The sequence below is a fragment of the Pongo abelii genome, chromosome 17, assembly GCF_028885655.2.
Source record: "Pongo abelii isolate AG06213 chromosome 17, NHGRI_mPonAbe1-v2.0_pri, whole genome shotgun sequence".
Lineage (NCBI taxonomy): Eukaryota > Metazoa > Chordata > Mammalia > Primates > Hominidae > Pongo > Pongo abelii.
The window spans coordinates 82,484,017-82,507,975 of NC_072002.2; the positions used below are offsets into that span (position 1 = coordinate 82,484,017).

At 39.6% G+C, this 23,959-nt stretch overlaps 1 protein-coding gene and 1 long non-coding RNA gene across 8 annotated transcripts in view; one reads left to right on the plus strand and one right to left on the minus strand.

Moving 5' to 3' along the window:
- Nucleotides 1-8,030: 8,030 nt before the first annotated feature.
- On the minus strand, nucleotides 8,031-17,618 carry DSEL (dermatan sulfate epimerase like). The gene is made up of 2 exons (XM_002828298.5): nucleotides 17,421-17,618; nucleotides 8,031-16,565 (listed from the first exon to the last, which is right to left on the minus strand). The coding sequence occupies exon 2, from the start codon at nucleotides 15,707-15,709 to the stop codon at nucleotides 12,041-12,043; it is 3,669 nt and encodes a 1,222-aa protein (XP_002828344.2). The 5' UTR covers nucleotides 15,710-16,565; nucleotides 17,421-17,618; the 3' UTR covers nucleotides 8,031-12,040.
- A 12-nt stretch (nucleotides 17,619-17,630) lies between these two features.
- The window catches only part of LOC129051625 (uncharacterized), a 214,512-nt gene continuing 208,183 nt past the window's right edge, over nucleotides 17,631-23,959 (plus strand). For all 7 annotated transcript variants that reach the window (XR_008516005.2, XR_008516007.2, XR_008516006.2 and 4 more), the window contains exon 1: nucleotides 17,631-17,809. This is a non-coding gene — a long non-coding RNA (uncharacterized LOC129051625). The remainder of the gene's footprint in view (nucleotides 17,810-23,959) is intronic.

Sequence of the window (23,959 nt, forward strand, 5' to 3'; positions counted from 1 at the left end):
AGACAAAATCTGTGGCAGATGGACTGTAATATGACCTCCAAATTATCCCCATCTCCTGGTACTTATGCCTTTGTGTAGCCCCTTCCTTCTGAGTATGGACGGGACCTCTGACGTGCTTTCAACCATTAGAATGCAGCAACTATGATGGGTGTGACTTTCGTAATTTATGCTACATTTTTGGTAGAGTTTCTCTATTGACTGTCTTCCTGGCTTTAATGAAGCAAGCTGCTATATGGAGAGGTCCACATGGAAGCTACTAAAGGCAGACCCCAGGCAACAACCACAAAAGTACTGAAGCTTTAGGTCCAACAATCTATAAGGTACTGAATCCTGCCAACAATCATGTGAGCTTGGAAGCATATGCTTCCCCAGTTGAGTCTCAGATGAGATTGCAGCCCTAGCCAGCAACTTAATTGCAGCTTTGTGAAACACCCTAAAGCAGAGTACCCAACTAAGTCATGGTTGACTCCTGACCTACAGAAACTGTGGGATAATCAATGCATGTTGTTTCAAGCCACTAGGTTTCTGGTAATATTGTTAGGCAGCAATAAATAATTTTAAAAAATGCTTAGGAGAAAATATAGGAGAACATTTTTAGGGTCAACATCTTGGGGAAAAAATTTTAGTAAGATGCAAAAACAGTACACATAATAAAAGAAAACACTGACATATGTGATTACTTTCAAATTAAGAACACCTGTATATCTAAAGCTATCATAATGGTCACTATACAAAAATCAAGAAAACATAAGCCAAAAAGTTATTCACAATACATATAAACAAAATAGGATTAGTATTCATAATATATAGTAAACTTCAGTGAGTCAATAAAAAATAACTGAATAGAAAAAGGGGTAAAAGAAATGACCTCAATTTCATTCCAGAAAAGTAACACACATGGCAAAAATAAAGGCTGTATGTGTGAGTTTGGGTGGGTGTGTGGGTTTGGATGGGTGGGTGGGTATATGTGTACATGTGCACACACACTTGTGTGTATAAGTTCTAAGTCATTACTAGTCAGAGAAATGTAAATGAAAACCATAAGGTGACATTCTTTTATCCCACCAGATACAGAAATATTAAAAATTCTGTAAATGTCAAGCGCAGAAGAAAATCTAGCACAGAAACTCTTCTATATTAGTGTTAATTTATACAATCTCAAAAATAATTTGGCATTGTCTATAATAGTTGAGGATGTACAGATCATATTAATCCAGAACGTTTCAGCTCTAGATATATATGCTAAAAAGGAAGATTAAGTGGGTGTGGGAGGGAAGGTTCTTAGTACAAACAAACCAACAAAAAAACTAAATTCCTGCACATGTACTTTATGGAACATACTTAAGAATTTTAACAAAAAATTACTTGAATTTGCAAAAACTAGAAATATCCCTAAAATCTATCAAGCAGCTAAAAGATACATAAGGTATGGCATGTTCCTACATCAATCAATCACTACCATGGTGAAAATATGTGATCTCCACCTACAAACATCACATGTATTAGACACAATTTTGAGCAAAAAATAAAAGCAAGTTGAGTACTAACGGTACAATGTGTTACTGTGACGGTTAGTATTAGGTGTCAATCTGACTAGACTGAGGGATTCCTAGATGGCTGATGAAGCGTTGTTCCTGGGTGTGTCTGTGAGGGTGTTGGCAGAGGAGACTGGCATTTGAGGCAGTGGACCGAAGAGAGGAAAACCCACCTTCAATGTGAGGGTGGACACCATCTAATAGGCTGCCACCAAGGCTAGAACAAAGCAGGCAGAAGAACTGGGATAGACAGGTTGCTTGCTGAGTTGGCTTGCTCTCTTTCTTTCCCTGCTGTGCCACATACTTGGCTTCCTCTCCTCCTGACCTTCGACATCAGACTCCAGGTTCTTTAGCTTTTGGACTTGAACCAGCAGCATGTCAGGGGTTCTCAGGCCTTCAGTCTCAGACTGAGTGCTGCACTGTTGGCTTCCCTGGTTTCGAGGCTTTTGGAATTGGACTGAGCAATGCTATCAGCTTCTCTTTCCCCAGCTGGCAGATGACCTACTCTGGAACTTCTCCTTGTAATCCTGTAAGCCAATTCTCCCTAACAACCTTATCTTATTGGTTTTGTCCCTCTGGAGAACCCTGACTAATACAGTTAGTATTAAAATAAAATTTACAAACATGCAAAATCATACAGTATGTTGATGAAGATAGAGCTATATATGGTGGAGCTATAAAGAAGAACAAGGAAATGATAAACACAAAATCCAGGACAGAAGTTACCTCTGAGATGGTTGGTGGGGGGCAGACAATGTGAAAATGGGAGGTCAGATGAAGGGCTTAACTACTAACATTAACTGTGTATTTCTCAGAGTGGTTGGTGTGTACACTCATGTTCATTTTATTACTATCTTTCATATTACATATGTTTCATAACATTTTGTAGAATGTGTGAGTATATGAATTCCATATCTAAATCCCAGTTCTGGCCACAACAACGTGTCAATATCATAGGGGAGGGCTTCCAAATTCCCAGCTAGGGTCAATGCATTTTTTCATTGTCAACATATTAGTGCAATCTATTTTGCATATCCAAATACCTACAGTTCAACAGAGAGGGGCAATAAAGCTCGTATATAAAAGAATCAACACAATAGTGGTATATAACTGCCTACAGACAACTAGTGCAAGGATGTGGCAGCAATATCCAATAATAAATAATCACACACAAGGGCTGACTCTCTATTGAGGGTATGTGCCCCACTAGCATAGTATATGACACTCAGTCCTACTTCAGAGATGCACACTCTCCCACTCTCCTCACTGAAAGGTTGAGATTCTGACTGGAGGCTCTGGAATTTGCTCCTTGGTCCCAACGTACAAGCCATGAAAAATAAAGCATACAAACCTACAAAAGCACCAACCAAAAGATGAGGTACTGTAGAATTTTACCGCAACTCAAAAAATATGTGTGAATAGCCTGTGAATTAACAGAAAAGTTCATTCTAGGTACATTTAATAGTTTTATATTGATATAATCCTCTTTTATGTATGGTGTTAAGGTAATATATACATATACATTTATATGTAATTTGAATACACTTCCTCCAGCTGGTTTCCATTTATTCTATCATAGTCAGTGGAGTAAATGTAATGTTCTAAAACAAGCTGAGTTTATATATACTTAAGTGGAAAAAATTGAATTGGAAAATATACAATAATGTAGACAATCACAAACGTATGCCTATCAAATGAAGGTATGAACATAGTTATGCTTAATGTTATGCAAATGGCACTTGTGGCCGGGCAGGGTGGCTCATGCCTATAATCCCAGCACTTTGGGAGGATGACGGGGCGGATTACCTGAGGTCAGGAGTTCGAGACCAGCCTGACCAACATGGCAAAACCCCATCTCTACTAAAAACAGAAAAAAATCAGCTTGATGTGGTGGTGGGCACCTATAATCTCAGCTACTCCAGAGGCTGAGGCGCAAGAATCGCTTGAACCCGGGAGGCAGAGGTTGCAGTGAGCCGACATTGCGCCACTGCACTCCAGCCTGGGTGACAGAACAGGACTCTGTCTCCAAGAAAAAAAAAAAAAAAAAGCTCTTGTGACATGGAATAAAACTTAATGACAGCATCAAACTTGAATTCAGAAATGCTTCTATCTCAATAAATCTCAGAAATAAATATACTTTGGAAAAAGATAAAATATGGCTCTGGAAATGAAGATATTGAAGGTGAAGTGTAAGGCTGAATAAAATTTGTTTACTGAAATATGAAGCTTAAAAAAGCAGTATTTCTAAATCATATTAATCATTTCTAAATAATATTAATTGTGTAATTTTTATTTTACAAGTTTGTGCAACTCAATTAATACAGTAAGTACTAAAATAGGTGCCTGATTAGTATAGATCTCTACATATCTTAACTATATATGCCCAAATTATTTGAAAATATTTTTAATATTTTCTCACTTAAAAACAGATGCATCACATTTTATATGGGTTTTTCTCTTTGGGCATATACTGTAAGGAATAAAAGTAAACACACCTCTGCTGTCTCTCTCTCTCTCATTAAGTAAGACAAGAATATTGGAAATGGTCACAAAGAGGAAATAATTACTATAATTAATTTACGTACTTTTTGAAAATCCTTGCGCCAACTTTGAGGGAGTTTACTGATAGAAAAATGAAGATTTAAAATTAAGAAACTTGCATAAGACCTCAGAACTAGTAGATACTGACTAGGGGATTTATACTTATTTCTAATTCCAAAGATCATTATTAAATATAAACTTGTTGTGTCTATTACATTTTCAATGGTAATGTCCCCCTTCAAATTAAGGACGGAAATGGGAGAAAGGTAAAAACAAAGCTTGCGGAAAACCCACCAGTACAATCTGCTGCTTGTACAGAGAAAATCTTATGCCTCTTAAGGAAATGAAATTTTACGTTTGTGTGTGTGCATACAAGCATGTATCTTTTTATTCATGTGTTCAACAATAGGATATTTTAGATAGTTTTATAATTACTGTTAGGAAAAAGTCAAAATAACAACCACATATGTGTACATTTCAGTTTACTTCGGTAACTCTAGAGAGATAATCAGAAGTTAGTTGGTGTACATAAGCCAACTGTAAGCATGTTGTGCTCCAGTTAGCATTGAACTAGTCAGGGTGCTCAGATTAATGTTTAAAAATAATAGTAAAAATCTTCTGTTTTGTTTATGTGGGGTTAACTTTTATTAGCTATATCCTTTGTATGAACTTATATTTTAAAGTGTATCCCCTCAAAGCAATTTCATCATTTCTTGGTTGTATTGTGTTTTTATACATATAAATCCACCTTCAATGTTAAGTGAAATATTGCATTAAAGCATCAAATTAAAATGGTCCATAAAGTTAAAATAACCATATTTTAAAGTTGCAAGCAATGAAAACAAATCAAGAGAAAAAGTAATCTTTTGGAACAGAGTGAAGGAATGAACATATCATTAAAACAACAAACAAACAAAAAACAACAAACAAAAATCAATAAAACTTGGCATTAATTTTTCAGTATAGTACAAGGGTTTGGAGCATTATTTGCATCATGCAATGAACACGGTAAAAATAAACATTCTTCATTGAGGGGTGTCAGATTTTAATGTAAGGACTGAAAAGTTTACGTTTCTCATTTAGCAAATGAGAAAAGTGACAGTAATGAGTCAAATTGGCTTCTAAAAAGAGAAACAAGGAGCATTAAAGATGTTGCATGACCACGAATATTTCCCTCTTTAAACCATAAAGAATAATGTATGTATCCCGAGGTCAGAAATAGAGCAAAACACAATATATGAGAGGACACTGGCTTATCTAGGACATTTGAAAACCTGAGACATTAGGTGAAATTCAACATCAGTGTTAATACAGTTGAAAGAAAAATTACATTCAAGAGTCAGCAATACAGAAATTATTTAAAGAAATAGTATAAAATAGAAAGAGCAATTGCCATGTACTGTGAAACAGTATTGGCTTAGATTATAATTTATCTTTCTGTTCTACCAAGTATCATCTTCCCTAATATTTCAGTCTTTTAAATAGTTGATACAATAATTAACACACCATTGTTACTGGAATGATTCTCCTTGAGTACTTTATTTTCTGTGTTCAGATTTAGGGTTTCTCCTTTTTTCCCATTTCACTCCTTTCTGCCCTCCTTTGTTTTCTTACTCCTGTCATTATTTAGAAGACAGGGAAAAGAACAACAGATGGTTGTTCTTTCCCTAAAACAAACTCAATTTGAATATATTTGATCAACTGTTAGTCACAGAATTCACAGCATTCGCTTCTACTTGGTATAGGCTCCTTTATGCTGGGAAATTTGTGAAAAGTGGAAAAAGAATGTTTCTTTTTAGTTCCCTCTAAATTGTCAGCTTCATGGAGGTAGGGCCCATGTATACTTTGTTCACCATTGCATTCCCAGGAATGAGAGCTGTGCCTGGCACTTTGAATTTGGAGGTTCTTAGGGAGGGGGAGAGAAGGAAAAGAAAAGCCTGACGGAGCCTAAATCAAATACACTGAGTTATCCATCTTACTGCCATTACTAGCAATGGTCTATACACAGGCCAGTCAAACCACACTCAGGCTTTTTTTATTTTTATTTTTCTCTCTCTCTCTCTTCAAGGTATTCCTTGATATTCAAATACAGACCAAACTTGGGGTAGTTGAGTGAGTGGGAATTCCAAGAGTGAGTTTCAGTGGTTTTATTCTATTTGCACTTATGGATAACCCAGAATCTCTCTTAGAAGATTGATGGGATGTGCTGTGAGAAGTATATACTCAAAACCTAGTGGTGATCTCTACTCAAATTTACCTATCATAATTCCCCCTAGTTAATTGATATGTTAGAATGTTAGGGAACCTTACCTCTGGAAGTAGTGTTATACTCCCTTCTATTTAAAAAAAAAAAAAAAAAAGCATCTTCGATGTGCTAACCTTATGCATCAGTTTAGTGATGTATACCCTCAAGTAACTTGCAAGAAGTTTCTTCTTTTTCCTCAGAACCATGCTGTTTCAGAAATAAATAAGCCATGTCTACAGGTACCACTCCTTGGGGCTTTTCCTTGGGTGGTAATCACTACCTTGCAGGCCCCTCCTCTCACTCTTTGTCTTCCTGATGAATTCCTAAGAGTTTCAAAATCTCTAGAGAGACTGCCAATTCCTCACTGAGCAGATTCATAGTCAATTGGATTTTTATGTTCTTCCATTATGCTAATCAGTACCTTGACAGTAGATATACTGATTGTTCCTTTTATTCAAAAGTATCCATTCATTCAAAAGTAACACAAGTGTGGTGAATAGGCAAATTAATAATGAATTATAAATCCATTCAAAATCCCTTCAAAAAACTTTAGAACTGAAAAAACATGTGCCTAAATCTTGGTCAAACCACTTATCAGCTGATTTGCTTTGGACAAATCACTTGACATGAGTTTCAAACATATATGTAAAATAACTACTTGAGAGAGTTGTTGTGAGGATTGTAATGATACACAAAAACCTTATGATTCAATGTGCAGCACATATTAAGTGATTAATTCATGATAGATCCTTATCCAAAGTAAACCAATTATTGACAATTCAGTCAACATTTAAACAGGCAGAAAACAGCCCACTTATTAATTGTCTTGATATCTTAGAATGTTAGGGAACCTTACCTCTGGAAGTAGGGTTAAATCCCTTCTATTAAAAAAAAAAAAAAAGCATCTTCAATGTGCTAACCTTGTGCATCACGTTAGTGATGTATACCTCAAGTAACTTGCAAGAAGTTTCTTCTTTTAGTGATATCATGCCTGAATGAAGATCTTACCAGTAGCAGGAGGGGCAGATGTAGAATACAGATGCTTGATACAGGTACATCCTTGCCATTTAGAAAGTTGCAGCCAGGATCTGGAATTAAGTTAGGGGAACAGAGACACGAGAGTCGGGGGTTGGGGGAGGTGGAGAAGGACCAAGTTCAGTTGCTAAAATTGTGGGTTTGGGTATCAGTATTCAACTTGTCCTGCATTTTCCAACTGCTGGTTCCTCAGCTCCATACAAAATCTTAACAGCATTACTCAAAGACTTAGGGAAAAGGGGTATGATAAAATTATCCCAATCATAGACAAGTTGCTTTTAGCTTTTTATTTTTGTATTAACAGGAGTCTTATTATACATAGGTCTGATAAAACTGGTTTATGATCTTCAGTCTGTTTCCAGTGCTGCATAACTAGATAACGTATGAAGGAAAAACGACGACGAACAAAAAAACTAATTGCTTGGAAGACTTAGCTGAATCTATCCATGAAAACAGAATCAATTAAACATGTATGTGTTACTTAGACTAAATATAAATAACCCATATAAATGGTAGCTCAAACATCTCAAGTGTTTCAGAGAATGTTAGAATCTATTGTTTAAAGTGTCTATTGTACTCTATGCAAAAATCCAGTCATTTGGGTTTTTAAAAATGATATGGATAATTTTTCTTCTGAAATGAAGTGAAATCATGATTAATCAGATATATTAGACAATTTGGTCAACATTTAAATAAGCAGCTAATAGCCCACATATTAAGTGTCTTGATATCTTAGAATGTCAGGTACCCTTGCCAGGTGTGGTGGCTCATGCCTGTAATCCCAGCATTTTGGGAGGCCCCGGCAGGCAGATCAAGAGGTCAGGAGATTGAGACCAGCCTGACCAATGTGGTGAAACGCTGTCACTACTAAAAATACAAAAATGAGCCAAGCACAGTGGCGTGCACCTGTAATCCCAGCTATTCAGGAGGCTGACATAGGAGAATCGCTTGAACCCAGGAGGCGGAGGTTGCAGTGAGCCGAGATCGCACCACTGCACTCCAGCCTGGGTGACAGAGCAAGACTCCGTCACAAAAAAAAAAAAAAAAAAAAAAAAAAGAATGTTAGATATCCTTACCTTTGGAAGTGGTGTTATACTGCCTTCTATTTGTTTTTTCCTAAATTAATAAATGAAAACTTTTCTATTTCTGATCAAAGTTAATCAAGCCAAACAAAGCAATTCAAAAATTATCATTAATATTTACTCACTTATAATTGTGATATACTTTGTATACCAAGAATGCCAAGGATATTTGGTGATGTACAGAAATCATTGCTGAACAATTATGCCAACCAAAAGTAAGTGGTGGAGGAGGTTCTTCTTTGAATACATTTGCAGAGGGCAATGTAGCAAGACCAGGGAATTTTGATACAAGGAAGGGTTGTCCCATTCTTGTCAGGCATTTATTAGTTATTCTCTATGTAAAAGGACAATCAAATGTCTAATATTTTGGTGTCTACACCTAAACGTACATATTCTTGTGTCATCTCTTTGTTAAAATTTAAATTTTAAATTAAATTCTACAAATTAAATTTATGCATATTTAGTTTCTTTCTCCTGAGCAGATTTTCCTATTTCCTCTGAATTTTCATTAAATTAAACTCTGAATATGGCCTTTTCATTTCATCCTGAGTAAATCTATGTTGTTTGAAAATTTAAAAAGGCAATTATCATTGTATTTGTTACTTCACTTTTGTCAGCAAAATTAATAAGTCCTTTCAAAATCTTAAAATTTCAATCCTATTATTGTAATAAAAGGAATTATCTCAATTAGGCCTATGTTTGGGGAAGTTAATGTAGAAAAAGACGGATTTTTACAGATAAGAAATTTTTTAAGTGTTTCTTTCAGAAGTATCAGATAGTGATAATCCCTCTTTTAATTATTTTAAAGATAAGAACAAAAATAAGAGTAGAAGCTATTTAAAATTTTCCTAGATCACCCTAAGGGTGCAGGACCTGGGAATGTGCTGGGAGAGTCAATCCCCTTAGGAATTCAGTTTCTAAGGCAGGGGTCTCAGGCACCATCACATGCATACATATCCAATGGATGTGTCACCCACTCACCCATATATAACATTCCTTACAGAACAATCTGTGAGGAGACGCTTTCTCCAGCAAACTTTCTATTTTAAAATTAACTAAATAGTAGGGTTCATGTCTAAAATTTTCCCTTGGGGTGGGAGTAGGTGAGTACAGAAACAAGTAAATACAACTCTGCATTGCCATGTGGGGGTGAAAGCTGGGATACACTGTAAAGATCATTTTGGTAAGCCTGTACCTTTCTTTTGCTATCAATGACACGTTCCCATATTCATTCTCAATGTAACTCATTTTCTTTTTCATTTTCTGTAACTCTTCTTCCCCTATTACTCCACATACTCCATCTGGCTTTCTCCTGCCAACAGGTACATTTCTTTTTCTTTTTTTTTTTTTTTTTGAGGTGGAGTCTCGCTCTGTCGCCCAGGCTGGAGTGCAGTGGCGCATCTCCACTCACTGCAAGCTCCGCCTCCCAGGTTCATGCCATTCTCCTGCCTCAGCCTCCCACATAGCTGGGACTACAGGTGCTCGCCACCACGCCCGGCTAATTTTTTGTACTTTTTTTTTTTAGTAGAGACGGGGTTTTGCTGTGTTAGCCAGGATGGTCTTGATCTCCTGACCTCGTGATCCACCCTCCTCGGCCTCCCAAAGTGCTGGGATTACAGGAGTGAGCCATCGCGCCCGGCTGCCAACAGGTACATTTCTGTATTGTCTGTACAATGTTAAAATAAAGGGAACAGTAGTTTCTGCTTTCTTGTTTGCTACCTGCATGCAATTGTAATTCCTACCTTGATCAGATCTAATACTACTGACAATCCAGACTTTTTATATCACCTAGAATAGGTGATTCACGATCACCTATTCTAGGAATTGAAAGTAAACATTGAGATTCTGCCCAATAATAGAAATAGTCTTATCACCCATGTAGCATGCAATATTCAGGTAGATATCATCCAAGTAGCATTTTATATGCTTGCTGGTAACTCTGAGATCGAATGAATAATCTTTCTTGAGAATACTAGTGTAGATTCAGGTCTTCAGTGCCCTCTCAACCTACATTCACATGAATTTCATTCATTTTGACATTACAGAGGGACAATCATGAGAGATATGGGAAGGAATATGTGGGGGAGGCGGAGCAGTCTCCACTCACACTATAATGGAAGAAAAATGACAGCCAAGTTAGGTTTAGCTGGAATGTAACATATCCACAGCTTTATCACTCTGGAGGCACATTTTGACATAATAACAACTACTGAGAAAGAACCACTTTTATCTAGGTCAGAATGACAGACTCCCAAGTGTTAGAGAGCTTGGGGGAACTACGGTTTGAAACATCAGGAAGAAGACTGCAATCTGTACAGAGATTTTCATCAAGTCTCGACACTGCCTTATGTTTTCATCCAATACACTGTAATTACTCCACTGGCTTATAACGGCATAGCATTTTGATTTCAGAGCCTACCAAAATAAAATAAACCACACTTTATGACGACTACATTTATAATAAGATGCAGATGGTAAAGGAAACAGATGCCTCTGACATCATCTCCCATTTGCTTTCAACTTTTGCAGACACTGGCAGTCTGTAAACTCATTCAAAGGCATGCAAGATAAGTCAGGCAGTTTTCCAATTCTGTTTCCAGTTTAAAAAGACACTGCAGTGGCACCACTTTGAGTCACAGAGTGTTAATTCCAGAAAAATAAATTTGATTCTAAGTCTGTGTCAGTCTTTAATGCAAAATTAATCATCTGGGGGGAAAATGCCCCACAATATTGAGAGTTTAGCAATTAGTAACTACTGATTGTTTTGCTTGACAGTGACAGAAAGGATAGGATGGGAGTGATGTGATTGCGAACAGCTGTAGCTTCAGGGAGGCTAAAAAGTGAAAGGAGAGTTTTAAACAGACAATCATGTCTAAAATAATCTACCAGCCCTTGCCACCCAGATTGTTCAAAGACTTAATCCTTATATTTCTAAGTAAAAAACTTTAAGGAGGCTTTTAAAGTCAGTTTCTCACCTCAAAAAAACATACTCATTCTGTATTTCCATCTGTATTTCCCAGAAGAAATCCTATAGTTCTGATAGGAGCTTTCACCATTTCCTCAGTGATATCACTGAACATTATACACAGTAAAAGAAATTCTTCTTTTCTTTTCCTTTGTGCAAGATAAGTGTGTCAGAAGACCTTTTCAAAAGGATAAGGAACTTTTGTAGTCCATCTTGAAAGCAAGAGATGCGTGGGTAAAGCAGCAATTGCAAGGCCTTTAGCAGTGTTTGAGGTCTCTAGATAGATTAGCACAGTTACAGATGAAGGGAGTTAGACAAAAACTTTTAAAATTTTCCCATCTCCCCTGATCCCATGATATAACTTCATCTACCACTCTGTAGCAGAATCTTTTTAGCAGTCAAAATTTTCAGAAACAAAGGCAAGGGAGGTGATGACATAAAAATAAATCCTGCTAGGCCAAATATGGTGCCATTTTTTAAAACAATCTCTCTGTGCAAATAACACTGAACACACATACACAGGTGCGCGCACGCACACACACACACACACACAAAGAATAAACAAACTCTTCTGATTCATATCCACAAAGTGGGTTGGGAAGTATTATTAGTGCAAATTTCTGCTGACCTGCAGCATTTAGTCCATAAACTTTGGATATCCTAGGCGATCCATCAGAGTCCAGCAGATGTTTTCAATTAGTTTAATTTCATCTCTAGGCAAGTTCTGTTTCCAAACATTAGTATTAGTTGGTGATATTTCCCCTTCATAGGGAAGGTAAAAAAGGTTTGTAGAGGTGGCAAACAATATTTGGTTTAAACTAGCAGGAGACATAGGAATTCCAAGAAAGGCAAAAATCCTTTCAGTAGTTTTCTGAGGAAAATGCACAATATCTTCAAACTTGACCAGCTGGTAGCTAGTAGGCAGCAAATCTGTATTTATTCTCAAGGCTGCTGCTGTATTTGCTAGCCACAAGTGAGACAAGAGGGACACTGCATTTGATTTGGATTTTGATAATTCTTTCCTCAATGGTTCATACTCCAAAGCATAACCCGAATTTAAGTTACATTTGCCTTTACCTCCCTCTATTTTAAACAATTTTGCTAAATGCTCTGGTACATTCTTCAAAGAATAAAGACTTGGTTTACTATTGTACAACATTGAATAAATCCATGCCCGAGGGTCTCTTACTATGTACAATGCCCTCATCGAAGCTCCTAAAACTTCCTGAAAAAAATGAAGCTTTAATGTCCAGCTTCCACTGCTTAAACTGAGCACAGGACGTGCACTTGGGTAGTAAACCAGGTGTCTCCTCAAAGCCCTAATATATTCAGCATCTCTATCAAAGGCGCCTTTCATTTGACTTCTTTGTTCTGGGAAAGACTCTCTCCTTTTAAATTTTCTTTTTTTGTCCTTATTCATTGCAAAATATTGGGCCAGTTTACCCCTATTGGGATCATGCAGATGGATGTTTTGCAAATGTAATTTTGTGTCCTGGACTAAAGACTGCAACCAGCCTCGGAGTAAACGAAAATGCCCACTGCGGATATCTGACACCTTCCATTCACAAGCATCTACAAATGAGTCGATTTCCAACTCAGTTTCAGGAATATCAATGTAGGCCGTAGGAACCCTGATGTAGAGAAAATCACTACTGTTGAAAAAAAGTTGTTTGAGAATTTCGGCTCCTGAACCGGGAAGTGAGGTAATGACAACATCAGGAAGATCCATGTGGTGCCCTTCAGAAGACAAAGACTTCTTGCTTCCCTCAGCCTCTGTCCTTGTCCATTTTGCACAAATGGGCTGACTACAAGTGCTCCACACATCCAAAAGCTCAATAAACCACAAGGCAATAACAAGTATTAATATCCATCGCATTAGTTTTCTAAAAGAAAAGTAAAAATGCCATTGGAAAGTTAAAATCACCAAGCTAATGCACAAAATTAATCCAACTGCTATATTAAATTTAAATCCAAAGGGGAAAATAATCCTATCATGTCTTACAGGCTTTACTATTGCTTGAGTGCCCAAACCAAATCGGGTTATTTGGCCTTGATCAGCCACACTGGCAAAGCCACCGAATCCCAGATAATTGAATCTTGTCTTCAGGTTATGGTAATCAGTTACAATAGAAACAACATGTTCAGTATTATTGACATTGAGAGAAATCTGAAGTCCAGAATTGGAACTATCAATAAATCTGCAGCTGGAGACATTGATATACGGCCCATAAAAGACATATGCAATTCTTGTGATTGTGGATTCCATCTGAAAAGTAACATTAACAAATTGAGTCCATCGTTTTTTAAATTCAGCAGCTTGCTCTGCTTCCTGTATACTGGCCATGGGACTATTGCCATGAAGATCAAACCAAAACATTTTGTAATGTGCATCCCACACATCCATCATGGCACCATTATACCTATTCATAAACTTATATGGGATATATTTAAAATCAATATCCAAATTATGAAAGAAGGCACTGACAGAATTTATTGGGGAATCTTCTTGCCTCTCAATATGATCAACAACTAGCAGAGTTTGGGAATTCAAGAGAAGCAAAGCACGATATACACTTTTCAGTCTCATCGCTGAAGAATAAGCAGACACGGCTTCCCCACTCACAAATATCATTTCCCCATGTTGAGAGGCAGTGATTATTTCCCCAGCTGCATCACCAACCTCCTCGCCAGTCCACTTAAGCCACTGCGCACATTCTCCCAATTGACCTTCCCAGGGCTTATTACACTGGCTTGAGGGTGATGGAGCAAACACCAATACATTGTTAAGGTGGCTCAACTTGGGTCCATAGAGAGCTTCAGAAACAAATACTTGTCCATTGGGGGCAAAAGTAAATGAGTTCTGATCTGGATGCTCATGTCCTGGGTTAAAACTTCTCCACCCATCAATCCAGGAATATGGCTGAAAATGAACTATGTCATACACAGCTCGTCCCCCCAGCTTCCCAGATTTAAAAGACACAAAGGTATTGGTCTGTGTGTTTGGCAACCCAGCCCCATAAGTAACCACACCCCAGTTAGGGAATGTGTGTATTTTTGCAGTACCATAATCAGCAGGCGGCTGTGGTGTGAGCTGGGGATCATACCAGATGTATTCCGTGTGAAGAGTACTCCACCTTTGGGCCGTTGAAGGAACCATCGGTCCATCTTTAGGTCGGTGCTTTCTAATTTGCTGAGCTAACCAATTTCCAGCTCCATTCTTTAAGATGAACTTATCCAAGAAAACTAGCTGGCTCTCTGGACCATAAAACCAATTATAATTGGAATCTGCTATTCCCACAGTTCTTTGGAAGCCAGGTAAAAGGGTGGCATAATAGAACCAAAAGTGCATCTTTAACCAGTTATTATCCAAGTTGTTGATATTAAAATGGCGCTGGGCCAGAAAAACATACTGTGTGATGGATTTAGCTGTGTAGCTTCCATAGGCCACACCTTCATCCAAAGAACCATCAACAATATGATTCAATAGAAACATTGTCTTTTCCATGACATCCACTACAGCCTGTTTCCATATATTTGCTTTAGATCCTTTATCTACTCCAGTCACCAAGGCCCCTGTGAGTAATGCTATCATATTAGTGGCTTGGTGGTTATGGAGAAGCTGTTTGCCCCACGAGCGGACCTTGGAATACTCGTACATTTCCTCAGTAATAACCCATATTTTTTCCAGGTATTTTTGTCTTCGATGATTATCTAATAAGTTATATAAAAAATCAAAGGCAGTGGCAAAACCTGTTAAGGAATGGCCAATTGGAACCTCATCTCCTGGTGCATTCTCTACTAGCCAGTCTTTGTAGCCAACCATCCTGTCCATATATTCCAAGACAAATTCAAAGGCAACTTTGTCTTCTGGGCATAACAAACAGTACAATGCTAAAGGAGGCAGATTGTTACCATAAATTTCATTCCACTTGGCAGCAAAATCAGCATGCTTTGGTGGAGGTAGGTAGTATGTTGGGTTGGACAGCATAACTGTCACTGCACTTCTGATAGCTCTAAAAAGATGCAAATGGCTTGTACGAGACTTTTGTCTCATTGCTTGGATTTCTCCAGCATCAAAATATAAACTTGGATGAAGCATACTTTTCTTCAGCTTTTGGTTGGGTCTGAAATCTTGCACTTTCTGTGTTTTAAACTGATCTATATCATCTGTGAAAACTGCCCATTCAGAGTAATTGCTCACAGATTCCTCAAAAGTAGAGAAAGCAAACATCAATAATGCTAAGAATAGTAAATGTCCTGTAAACATTAACGCCATGATCCATGGGGGAGCTCCTCCCTTAGGCATACATGTCAGATATGATGCTCAATGTGTTTCCCATCTGGTTAGTATAAAACATACAGTAAAGGCCTTGATAAGACAAAGACTGTAAATCTGATATGCTGTGAAATCCAGCTGACATTCAGTACATCCTAAGCAAGTGCAGTTGCCAAAAAGAGAAAACTTAAATTGTGTATCTCTGTCCCTGGCACCGTTTTGCTTCCAGTAAAACTTCGAATAACGTTAAAATCTCTAATTTTTCCATAATACACAGGGAAGTGATACAGTTAAAAAACACTATGAATTTAGCATTTACCTCCTTTACTTAAATCTATTTAACACAAAGAGTTGGAACACACATTGTAAAAAAAGAGAAAAAGCACTCCAAAATTCAAATTAAGAGTCATTTCTAGCACAGAAAACCATCACTGGTGATAAGCTCACCACACATGTATGATGCATTTGTGTATGTTTGACCAAAGAAGATGATGAAGTACTGATATTCTTCGAGTGAGTGGACTCAGTTGTCATTCCTCTCAACTTTTTATACTTCTTGTCTTGTGAATACGTTTTTCTTCCATTTCTGAGAGAGAAACATCCTTAACAAGTGATCAAAGTCTTAGTTGGTTTTTAGAAATTCAAAATTCTTGCCTTCATTTCAAATATTTTTCAGGCTTACTTACTCATCAGCCTATTATGACAAAGAGAAATCATGTTCACATCTTCTTTTATCAGCTTCATGTGTATAACCATAAAAATGGAATCTCTTCAGTCACCTAGATACTTCTCGTCCAATCATGAAGTAACCGCCAACGGGAAAAGAAAATTCCCCTTTCAGCAACAGTGAGGTCTCTCTTCTGCTCTTTTTTCATGACACTCTTTTCTGGGGGTGGGGGACAAAATAAAAATTCTCTGAGGCTTCAGGTATGCTGAGAGTGAATATAAACTGATGACTTAAACATTCTGCAATCACTTAATAGAAATTTTGGAATCACAGTAAAATCTCATACTATCTGTAACCTAAGCTAGGGTAAGTGATTTTTTTCTTATCCATTTAAATGCACTTATTTGGAACCCAATGACCGTCAGCAGAAGACAAGCAACTAATAATACAAAATATACAAGATAGAACTCTCCCGACAATATCTATAGTTTAATGCCACTAAAGTGGCTTCAGTCACTTAAAAAATGTTTGTATTCAAATGCAGTTTACACAAAGATGAGTCCTGCTATCCTTGTTATTTCTTGTTCCCAAGGACCGAGGGACAAAAACTAAAAGTTGAAAAGATCTTTTTTTTTTTTTAAATTCCGGGGGAAGGTTTAGCGTTCATGGGATCAGAAGGTATCTTCCTAATGAGAACTACTCGGACCAGTCACTTTTCTCGGCGGGGTAACCGCGAATCGTGACCAGGCGCCAAGCCGAGGGGTGGTAGCTCCGCGCTCGGCGCTCACCTGTGGCCGAGTCCCTGTCCTCAGGCGGAGCCGCCAGAGGGAGCTCGGACCCCGGTGTCGGAAGACGCCTCTCCGTGCCCGTCCGCGGCTGGAAGAACCTAAGCAAGTTTCAGTCTTGGACAAGTCTCCCCTCTGTAGGAAACATTCAGGCTAGGAGTTTCCTGATCCGCCCCGCCTGTTGCATTTTTTCACTGGCGTCCTCCGACCTGCCGCCCCCATTCTCCGCTCCCCGCTCTGGGGCTGAGGCAGGACGGCGAGAGACCCCTGAGCCACCAAGTCCGCTTACCTCAGGCAGATCCCGACGGGGGCTCAGCGCCGCACTGGGCCCCAAGGGAGGCGGAGGTGGAGAGTTCCAGAAAACTGCTCTGCACGGCGGGCCAGGCTCCCGCGGGGCTCCGCAAGACCCCCGAGTCGTCCCCCGCGCTCCGGCAGGCGCTGCCCCAGCTCGGTCTCCTCAGCCGCGCTCGGTCCCCGCGCCCCGCACGGCCCGGACACGCCCGCCCTCAGGAAACGCCGGACGCTCGTGGGGGCAACCGCGGACCGCAGGACAGAGACCCGCGGGCGGCGGGTTCTCTCGGTGGCGCTGTATCCAGAGCAGCGCCCGCGTCCGCAGGCGGTGATGTCGCCGCGGCCGAGGATCCTCTGTGCCAGCTCCGGCCGCGCAGCCCAGGGAGGGTGAGAGACGCCGACGCGGGCCCGCAAGCGGGGGCGGGGCGGAGACAGGACGGGGCGGGGTTGAAGGCGGGGCTGAAGGCGGGGCCTCAGGGAAGGCGAGAGACAGCGACGCTGGCTGGCGGGCGGGGGGCGGGGGGCGGGACGGAGACAGGACGGGGCGGGGTCAGAGGCGGGGATGCGGGGAGGACGGGAGGAGCCGTGAGCTGGCCGGCGGCGGGAGGGGCGGGGCGGGGAGGGGAGGGGCGGGGCCGACAGCAGGTGAGGCGGGGCCAAGCGCCCCGGGTTTCTAAGCGGAGGAAGCTCTGGGCGTTTGTGTTCTGGGCTTGCAGCGGTGGCCGCGCGCTCCCGGAGGACTCGAGCTGGAGGAGGGGACAGTTTCGGAGTGCGAGAATCTAAAGACGCTGCCAGGCTGGCGTTAAAACCTTTTGGTTATGAGAAGAGGACAACTATATAATAGAGCCATAGTGGGGGCTGTGGGATTGACTCAAATGATGGGAGGAGCTGGAGTGGGAGAGGATAAACCCCGGGACGACAGAAATCATCGTTTTGGAAAGAGTAAGGGCTAGGGAAGGAGGGAATGAGCACTCACTTGGAATTGAGAGGCAGCCTGGCTGAGCTTGCTGTCCTTTGGAAAAGCAAAACCAAAATACCCAGATTAATATAGGAGAACAACTTCTGTAGCCCAGATGCTAACAAAGATCAAGGGAAAACAGAAAAGACTAATCAGTTTTACTGATGGAAAACAATTTCTCAGGCAGTATAAATAGGGGAAGCATGGGACAAACAAGTAGAAGGAGCCTCTTATTTAAAAATGGGACCTGGTATTCGGTAAAGACCTACATGCAGACAGGAGAAGGCAGTGTGCCCCGGTTACTACGACATGTGAGTGCAGTGCCAGGGCGTGGAAATCCTGGAGCAGGCTGGGACTCCTGTTGCACTCCACATATGGAGCTTCTCACAGATAGCTGAGATGACACTTTGGCATAAACCAACCCAAGCTCTGACCTCAAATGTAAAAAATAATAGCTTAGTAGTAATAAAAATACAGGGAAATATCAAGCTTCACAAATGAACAATTCCATTCCCAGTTGGGGATTAGTAACACATTCAGTCTCTTCATTTCCCATACTATTTTGGTAATATTTAATAAGATATATTTTAACATTTAAAAAATAAATGTCTTGCTTAGATCATTTACTGGTGGAAATCAAACAGTAGACGACTGCTACCAGACTACATTTCAAATCATTCAACTTTGAGGTGAAATGTGGCCTCTAACTCCTCATCACTCTTCTGTTTTGGCCCCGTAGTAACCCTAGCCCAGTCCAAATGGCCACACTTGCTTTTCTTGGGTGCTTCAGTGACTATACTTATTCCATTCTTTCCCTCACGGTGTCCTTTACCCAACCACCCCACTTACTAGTTAAAATTTTTCTGACTGTTGAAATGATCTGATCATCCTGGTCTCAACTCAGATGCTTACATTCTTCTGTAAATAACTCCTAAGTTTCCCTAGCCAGAATGTATTACTCCAGAACTATATCATTTGTACCTATATTCGGCCGTTTAGGTTGTTTATTTTCTGCTTTCTATTTCAACTGGTTGATTCCTGTACCCTATTCAAAACTCCTTCAAGTCATGAGTAGCATTCAAGCCCCCTTTATAAGTACTATATCTGCTTTTGAAATGAGTTGAACTTTGAACAACTGGGCTGATACAGAGCCTCGTCTCCTCCACTGAGGTTCATTCCCAAACAAGGATCCTCTTCTGAAACAACTTCCTGTAAAATCTGGATTGTGCCTCTACATGGCCCCTGATAGAGGAAGAGGACCCATGGCCTCTAACCTCATTTATGAGAGAGTAGAGTTGGGGGAAAGGGGGAGCTGACTCCAGAGATTCCTATCTATTTGCAGAGGGGAGCTTAGAATTTAGGGTTAGTAAACACAGCTACTAGATGTACAGAACATTTCTCGGAACAAAGTGTGTGGGCAGGGTTATTTCTATGGATTCAAAGTGTCTCATGATGCGAGGGCAAGGTGAGTCAGAGAGAATTAATGCGCGAACATCTGCCAGGCAAATATTCTTCCAATGTTGTTTTCAGATTTTGAAATATCAATATGATCATTTTCACTTTAAAGAAGAATGAATTCAGGTACCGACATTGTGGCCTTTCAGCTCTGCCCCATGCATCTGTGCTGAAGCAGTGGGGATGCAGCTAGCCTCCCAGCATTCTCAGATGGGCTTTCAGACTAATTCATTTTGAACAGACATCTTTTCATAGTGGTAAAATGTGAATGCATTAAAATAAAACAAGAGCCACAACTGAACAATTCAAATCACTGGCAGAAAGGGTGGTAGGTAAATGGCACTATTAAAAATGAAGCGTCTTGTTTCCTGTGAACTAAAAATGGATAGCTCCAATTATTGCTCCTTCCACACATGAAGATGGTACAAAGTTAATTAATTATAAATAATGCATCCGACCATAGAAGGGATGAGCTATATGCTATGTTATTGTACATTAAAAACCTTTATGAGTGTGGCAAGAGACACATGTACCAACAGCTGCTAAATTCAGAATCCTGGAGCAGTATCTTATTTTAATGTAAGTGAAGAATGGTGCAGTCTATTGCTCTGGGGATTTCTCTCTATATAAAAGGATCTTCAATCTACATGAGATTTTACTCTGTGATTTCAAAGTACTTATGAAAATCTGTTTTCTTTATTTGCCTATCTTTCAACCTACCCATAACCACCTATCTTACAACAGAAACAATGCTTTCTAGAATAGATTCTCCAGAACAGAGGCCTTTCTCGTGCTCCTTTCCTTCCTTTCTTCCTTCGTTTCTCTCTCTCTCTCTTTTATTTTTCTTTTAAAATTTTATTTCTCAACATCTATCCCAGAGCCTGGCACTTTAAAAAAAATGTTTGGTGAATGTTTAACATGAATTATTGCCCCCATTTTATGACAGAAGAGAAAAAGTCATAAAAGTCTGAAGTGGGTTACCACATTCTAAGCAGAGTCACACACTCTTTCTCCTGACTGTGCTGAGAAGCCTCTTACCACACAACCCATAATTGGAGCTATGCCTTGAGGTGACTTAATTCAAGTGAAACATGAGACTGGAAAGTCATACAACATTTTCAAGAGAATTTCTGCATTAATTGTACATGTTAAGATAGGCAAATTCAAGCTCTGAGCCTGAGAACAGTAAAGTACAAGCCATAAAACAAGCCTAGACACTACATAAGGTCCCTGATCTAAAATCACATTTGTCCATGATCTGTTATTCTGGTGGTTTTTAAATAAATGGGGCCAAGACATTTAAGAACTAGTTGCTGTGCATTCAGCAACTCCTATACACAGGTCTCCAATACCTGGGCTTTCACGCAGCATAGCCATTTGAATATGGAGATGGCTTTGTTATTCTTCTCATAGCATAACCCATCTTTGCTACAGCTTTGGCCGTGCACGCTCAGATACAGATTTCTCGAACCACTTACCAGGGCCAGATGTATATTATATTGATCCACTAGCAGTATTAGAACTAGTGTCTGCCCCAGAGGTTAGGGATATAGCATCTGTGACTGTTTAGAAACAGACACCAAACTTAAGCTGCAAATTTTATTGCCCAATTGGCCAGCAGTAATAGGCCACACCAATAATAAAGACAAAACTACAAATTTAAAGCAGGCAGTAGAATCTTGAAATACTTTTTTTTTTTTTTTTTTTTTTTTTTTGCAATTGCTTTGAATACAAAACATCTCAAAATGACAGGGATTTTGCCTGCAGAGTTGCTAATGAAGATGTGGCTGAGAGTGTTTCTTGAGTTTGTTTATCCAGCTGCACAAGAGTCAGTATGACAGTAACTAGATTTATTAAAACTTAAAAATACCAAAGCCAAATTCTGGGGGAAAAAGTTTCCCCATAAGTCTACTAAAGCCTTGAATTCATAAATGAGAAGCTTTATTGCTACCATATTTGCTTACATACAGTTTAGCTTTTGATATGAAAGAAAAATTTTAACAAAGTAAAACTTGCAAAGGGATCATAAGATGGTTTCTCCAGGGCTCTTCCACCCTCCCTTTCCCCGGGCCTCGTATCCTTACACCAGTGTTTCTCAACAGGACATTTGGCAATGTCTGGAGAAATTTCAATATTGGTCTCGGTTAGTGGGAGGGACTGCTGGAATCTAGTGTATAGAGGTCAGGATGCTACTAAATATCCTGCAATGAACAGGACAACTTCCCCTCTCCTCCTGCCTCACAAGTCAAAGAATTATGCAGGCCAGAAAGTCAGTACTGCTGAGAATGAGAAACTCTGACCCATCCCACTGACACTGAAAATTGATTATGTGCAAATTGTTAGTAGTTCAAATCAGTTCTTAAATTGTCCCCCTGACTTGCCAATTACCTATTTGCAGTTTGTTCTAGAGCCAGCCATTATGGCTAAAATGTATGTGTCCCTCCAAAATTTATATGTTGGAACCAAATTGATAGTATTAAGAGGTGGAGCCGTTTGGGAAGTCCTCTTCTCATGAATGACATTAGTGCCTTATAAAAGAAGTGCCTTAAAAAAAAGTGCCCTAGTCTCCTTTTGGCCTTTTAGTCTCAGTCCATGTTGTGCTTCTATAACAGAATACCTTACCCTGGGTAATTTATAATGAATGGAAATTGATTTCCTCACAGTTTTGGAGGCTGGGGAGTCCAAGCTCAAGGTGCTGGCTAGGGCCCAGTTTCTCTGCTGCAAAGATGGCACCTGAATGCTGCAGCCTCCAGAGATGAAGGACATTATATCTTCACATGGCAGAAAAGGAGGAGAAAGAGAGAACCCACTCCCACCAGCCCTTTTTATAGAGCGTTAATCCATTCTTTAAGAACTAAACAGGTTTCTCATTTGGCTACACCTCCCAACACTATTGCATTGGGGATTACGTTTCCAACACTTGGATTTGGGGGAACACGTTGAGACCATAGCACCTTCCATCTCTTCCTCCACGTGAGGACACAGTGTTCATTTCTTTATTGCCTCTTCCACTATGTGAGGATTCAGCAAGAGATATCATCTTGGAAGCAGAGAGTAAGCCCGCCCCAGACACAGAATCTTCTGGCACCTTGATCCTGGAATTTCCTGCCTTGAGAACTCGGAGAAATAAATTTCTGCTATGTATAAATTACTTTATCTGTGGTATTTCATTATAGCAGCAAGGACAGACTAAGACACTAGCTTTGTCTAATTTATTCACAGATGACTTTTTGTTGTTTACCAGGTACTGGCTCCATTTTTCTTCATTTGACCTAAGATACTTCTAAACCCAGCTGTCTCAGCTCTTATAAAAACTTGAGCTATGCCTACAGGCATAATTGGAAGTAGACTAATTACTACCAAATAATATTTGGAATGATGTGTTTTTTTGGGTTATCAGAAACGCCCTTCTGATGTTAATAAGAGAATGTCCTTTTACCCACAACCCCCGTACATATCACGCACCCCAATTACCTTTACTATCTGATTTATTTCCACTGGAACAGTGTTTTTCAAATTACAGTTCTTAAACTACCAGTATCAGAAAGTTCATGGTGCTGTTAAAAATGTCAATTATCAAATCTGTCTCAGCCTTATGGATTGAGAATCTCAGTGTGTAACCTGGTATTCTGTACCTTAAAATGTTCCTCAAGTGCCTAACAAATTTTGAGAGTCACTGTTCGAACATAATTCTCATTCTTTTCTCCTTGCCACACACACCTGTGCCTGAGGGTTTGTTTGGCTACATAACAGAAACATTCTCAGGCTGGCAGAAGCATAAGGACTGACTAGGGTTAGGAACTGGTTTTGCAGAATAACCCAGAAACATGTATGTAGCTATTTTGTAGCTAGTTTAATAGTCTTACGTTTAAATTGTTTATTCACATGTGAGGAAGTGAGATATTAGAGTCAAGCAATAAAGGCAAATAAGATTTATAAAACTGAAAAGAGAAAAAAAATTAATACAACCTAGAAACAATGAAAGTTGTATTTTGGGGGGCAAGTTGATTAAATGGCAGTTAGCAGAGGAGTTTGTTGCCCAGAAAACAGTGAGAGTTTAGCTGTAGAGCAGAAGTGACAGGTTCCTCTGTAGAGTGTTGGCCACTAACCTGCCATCAGCACCT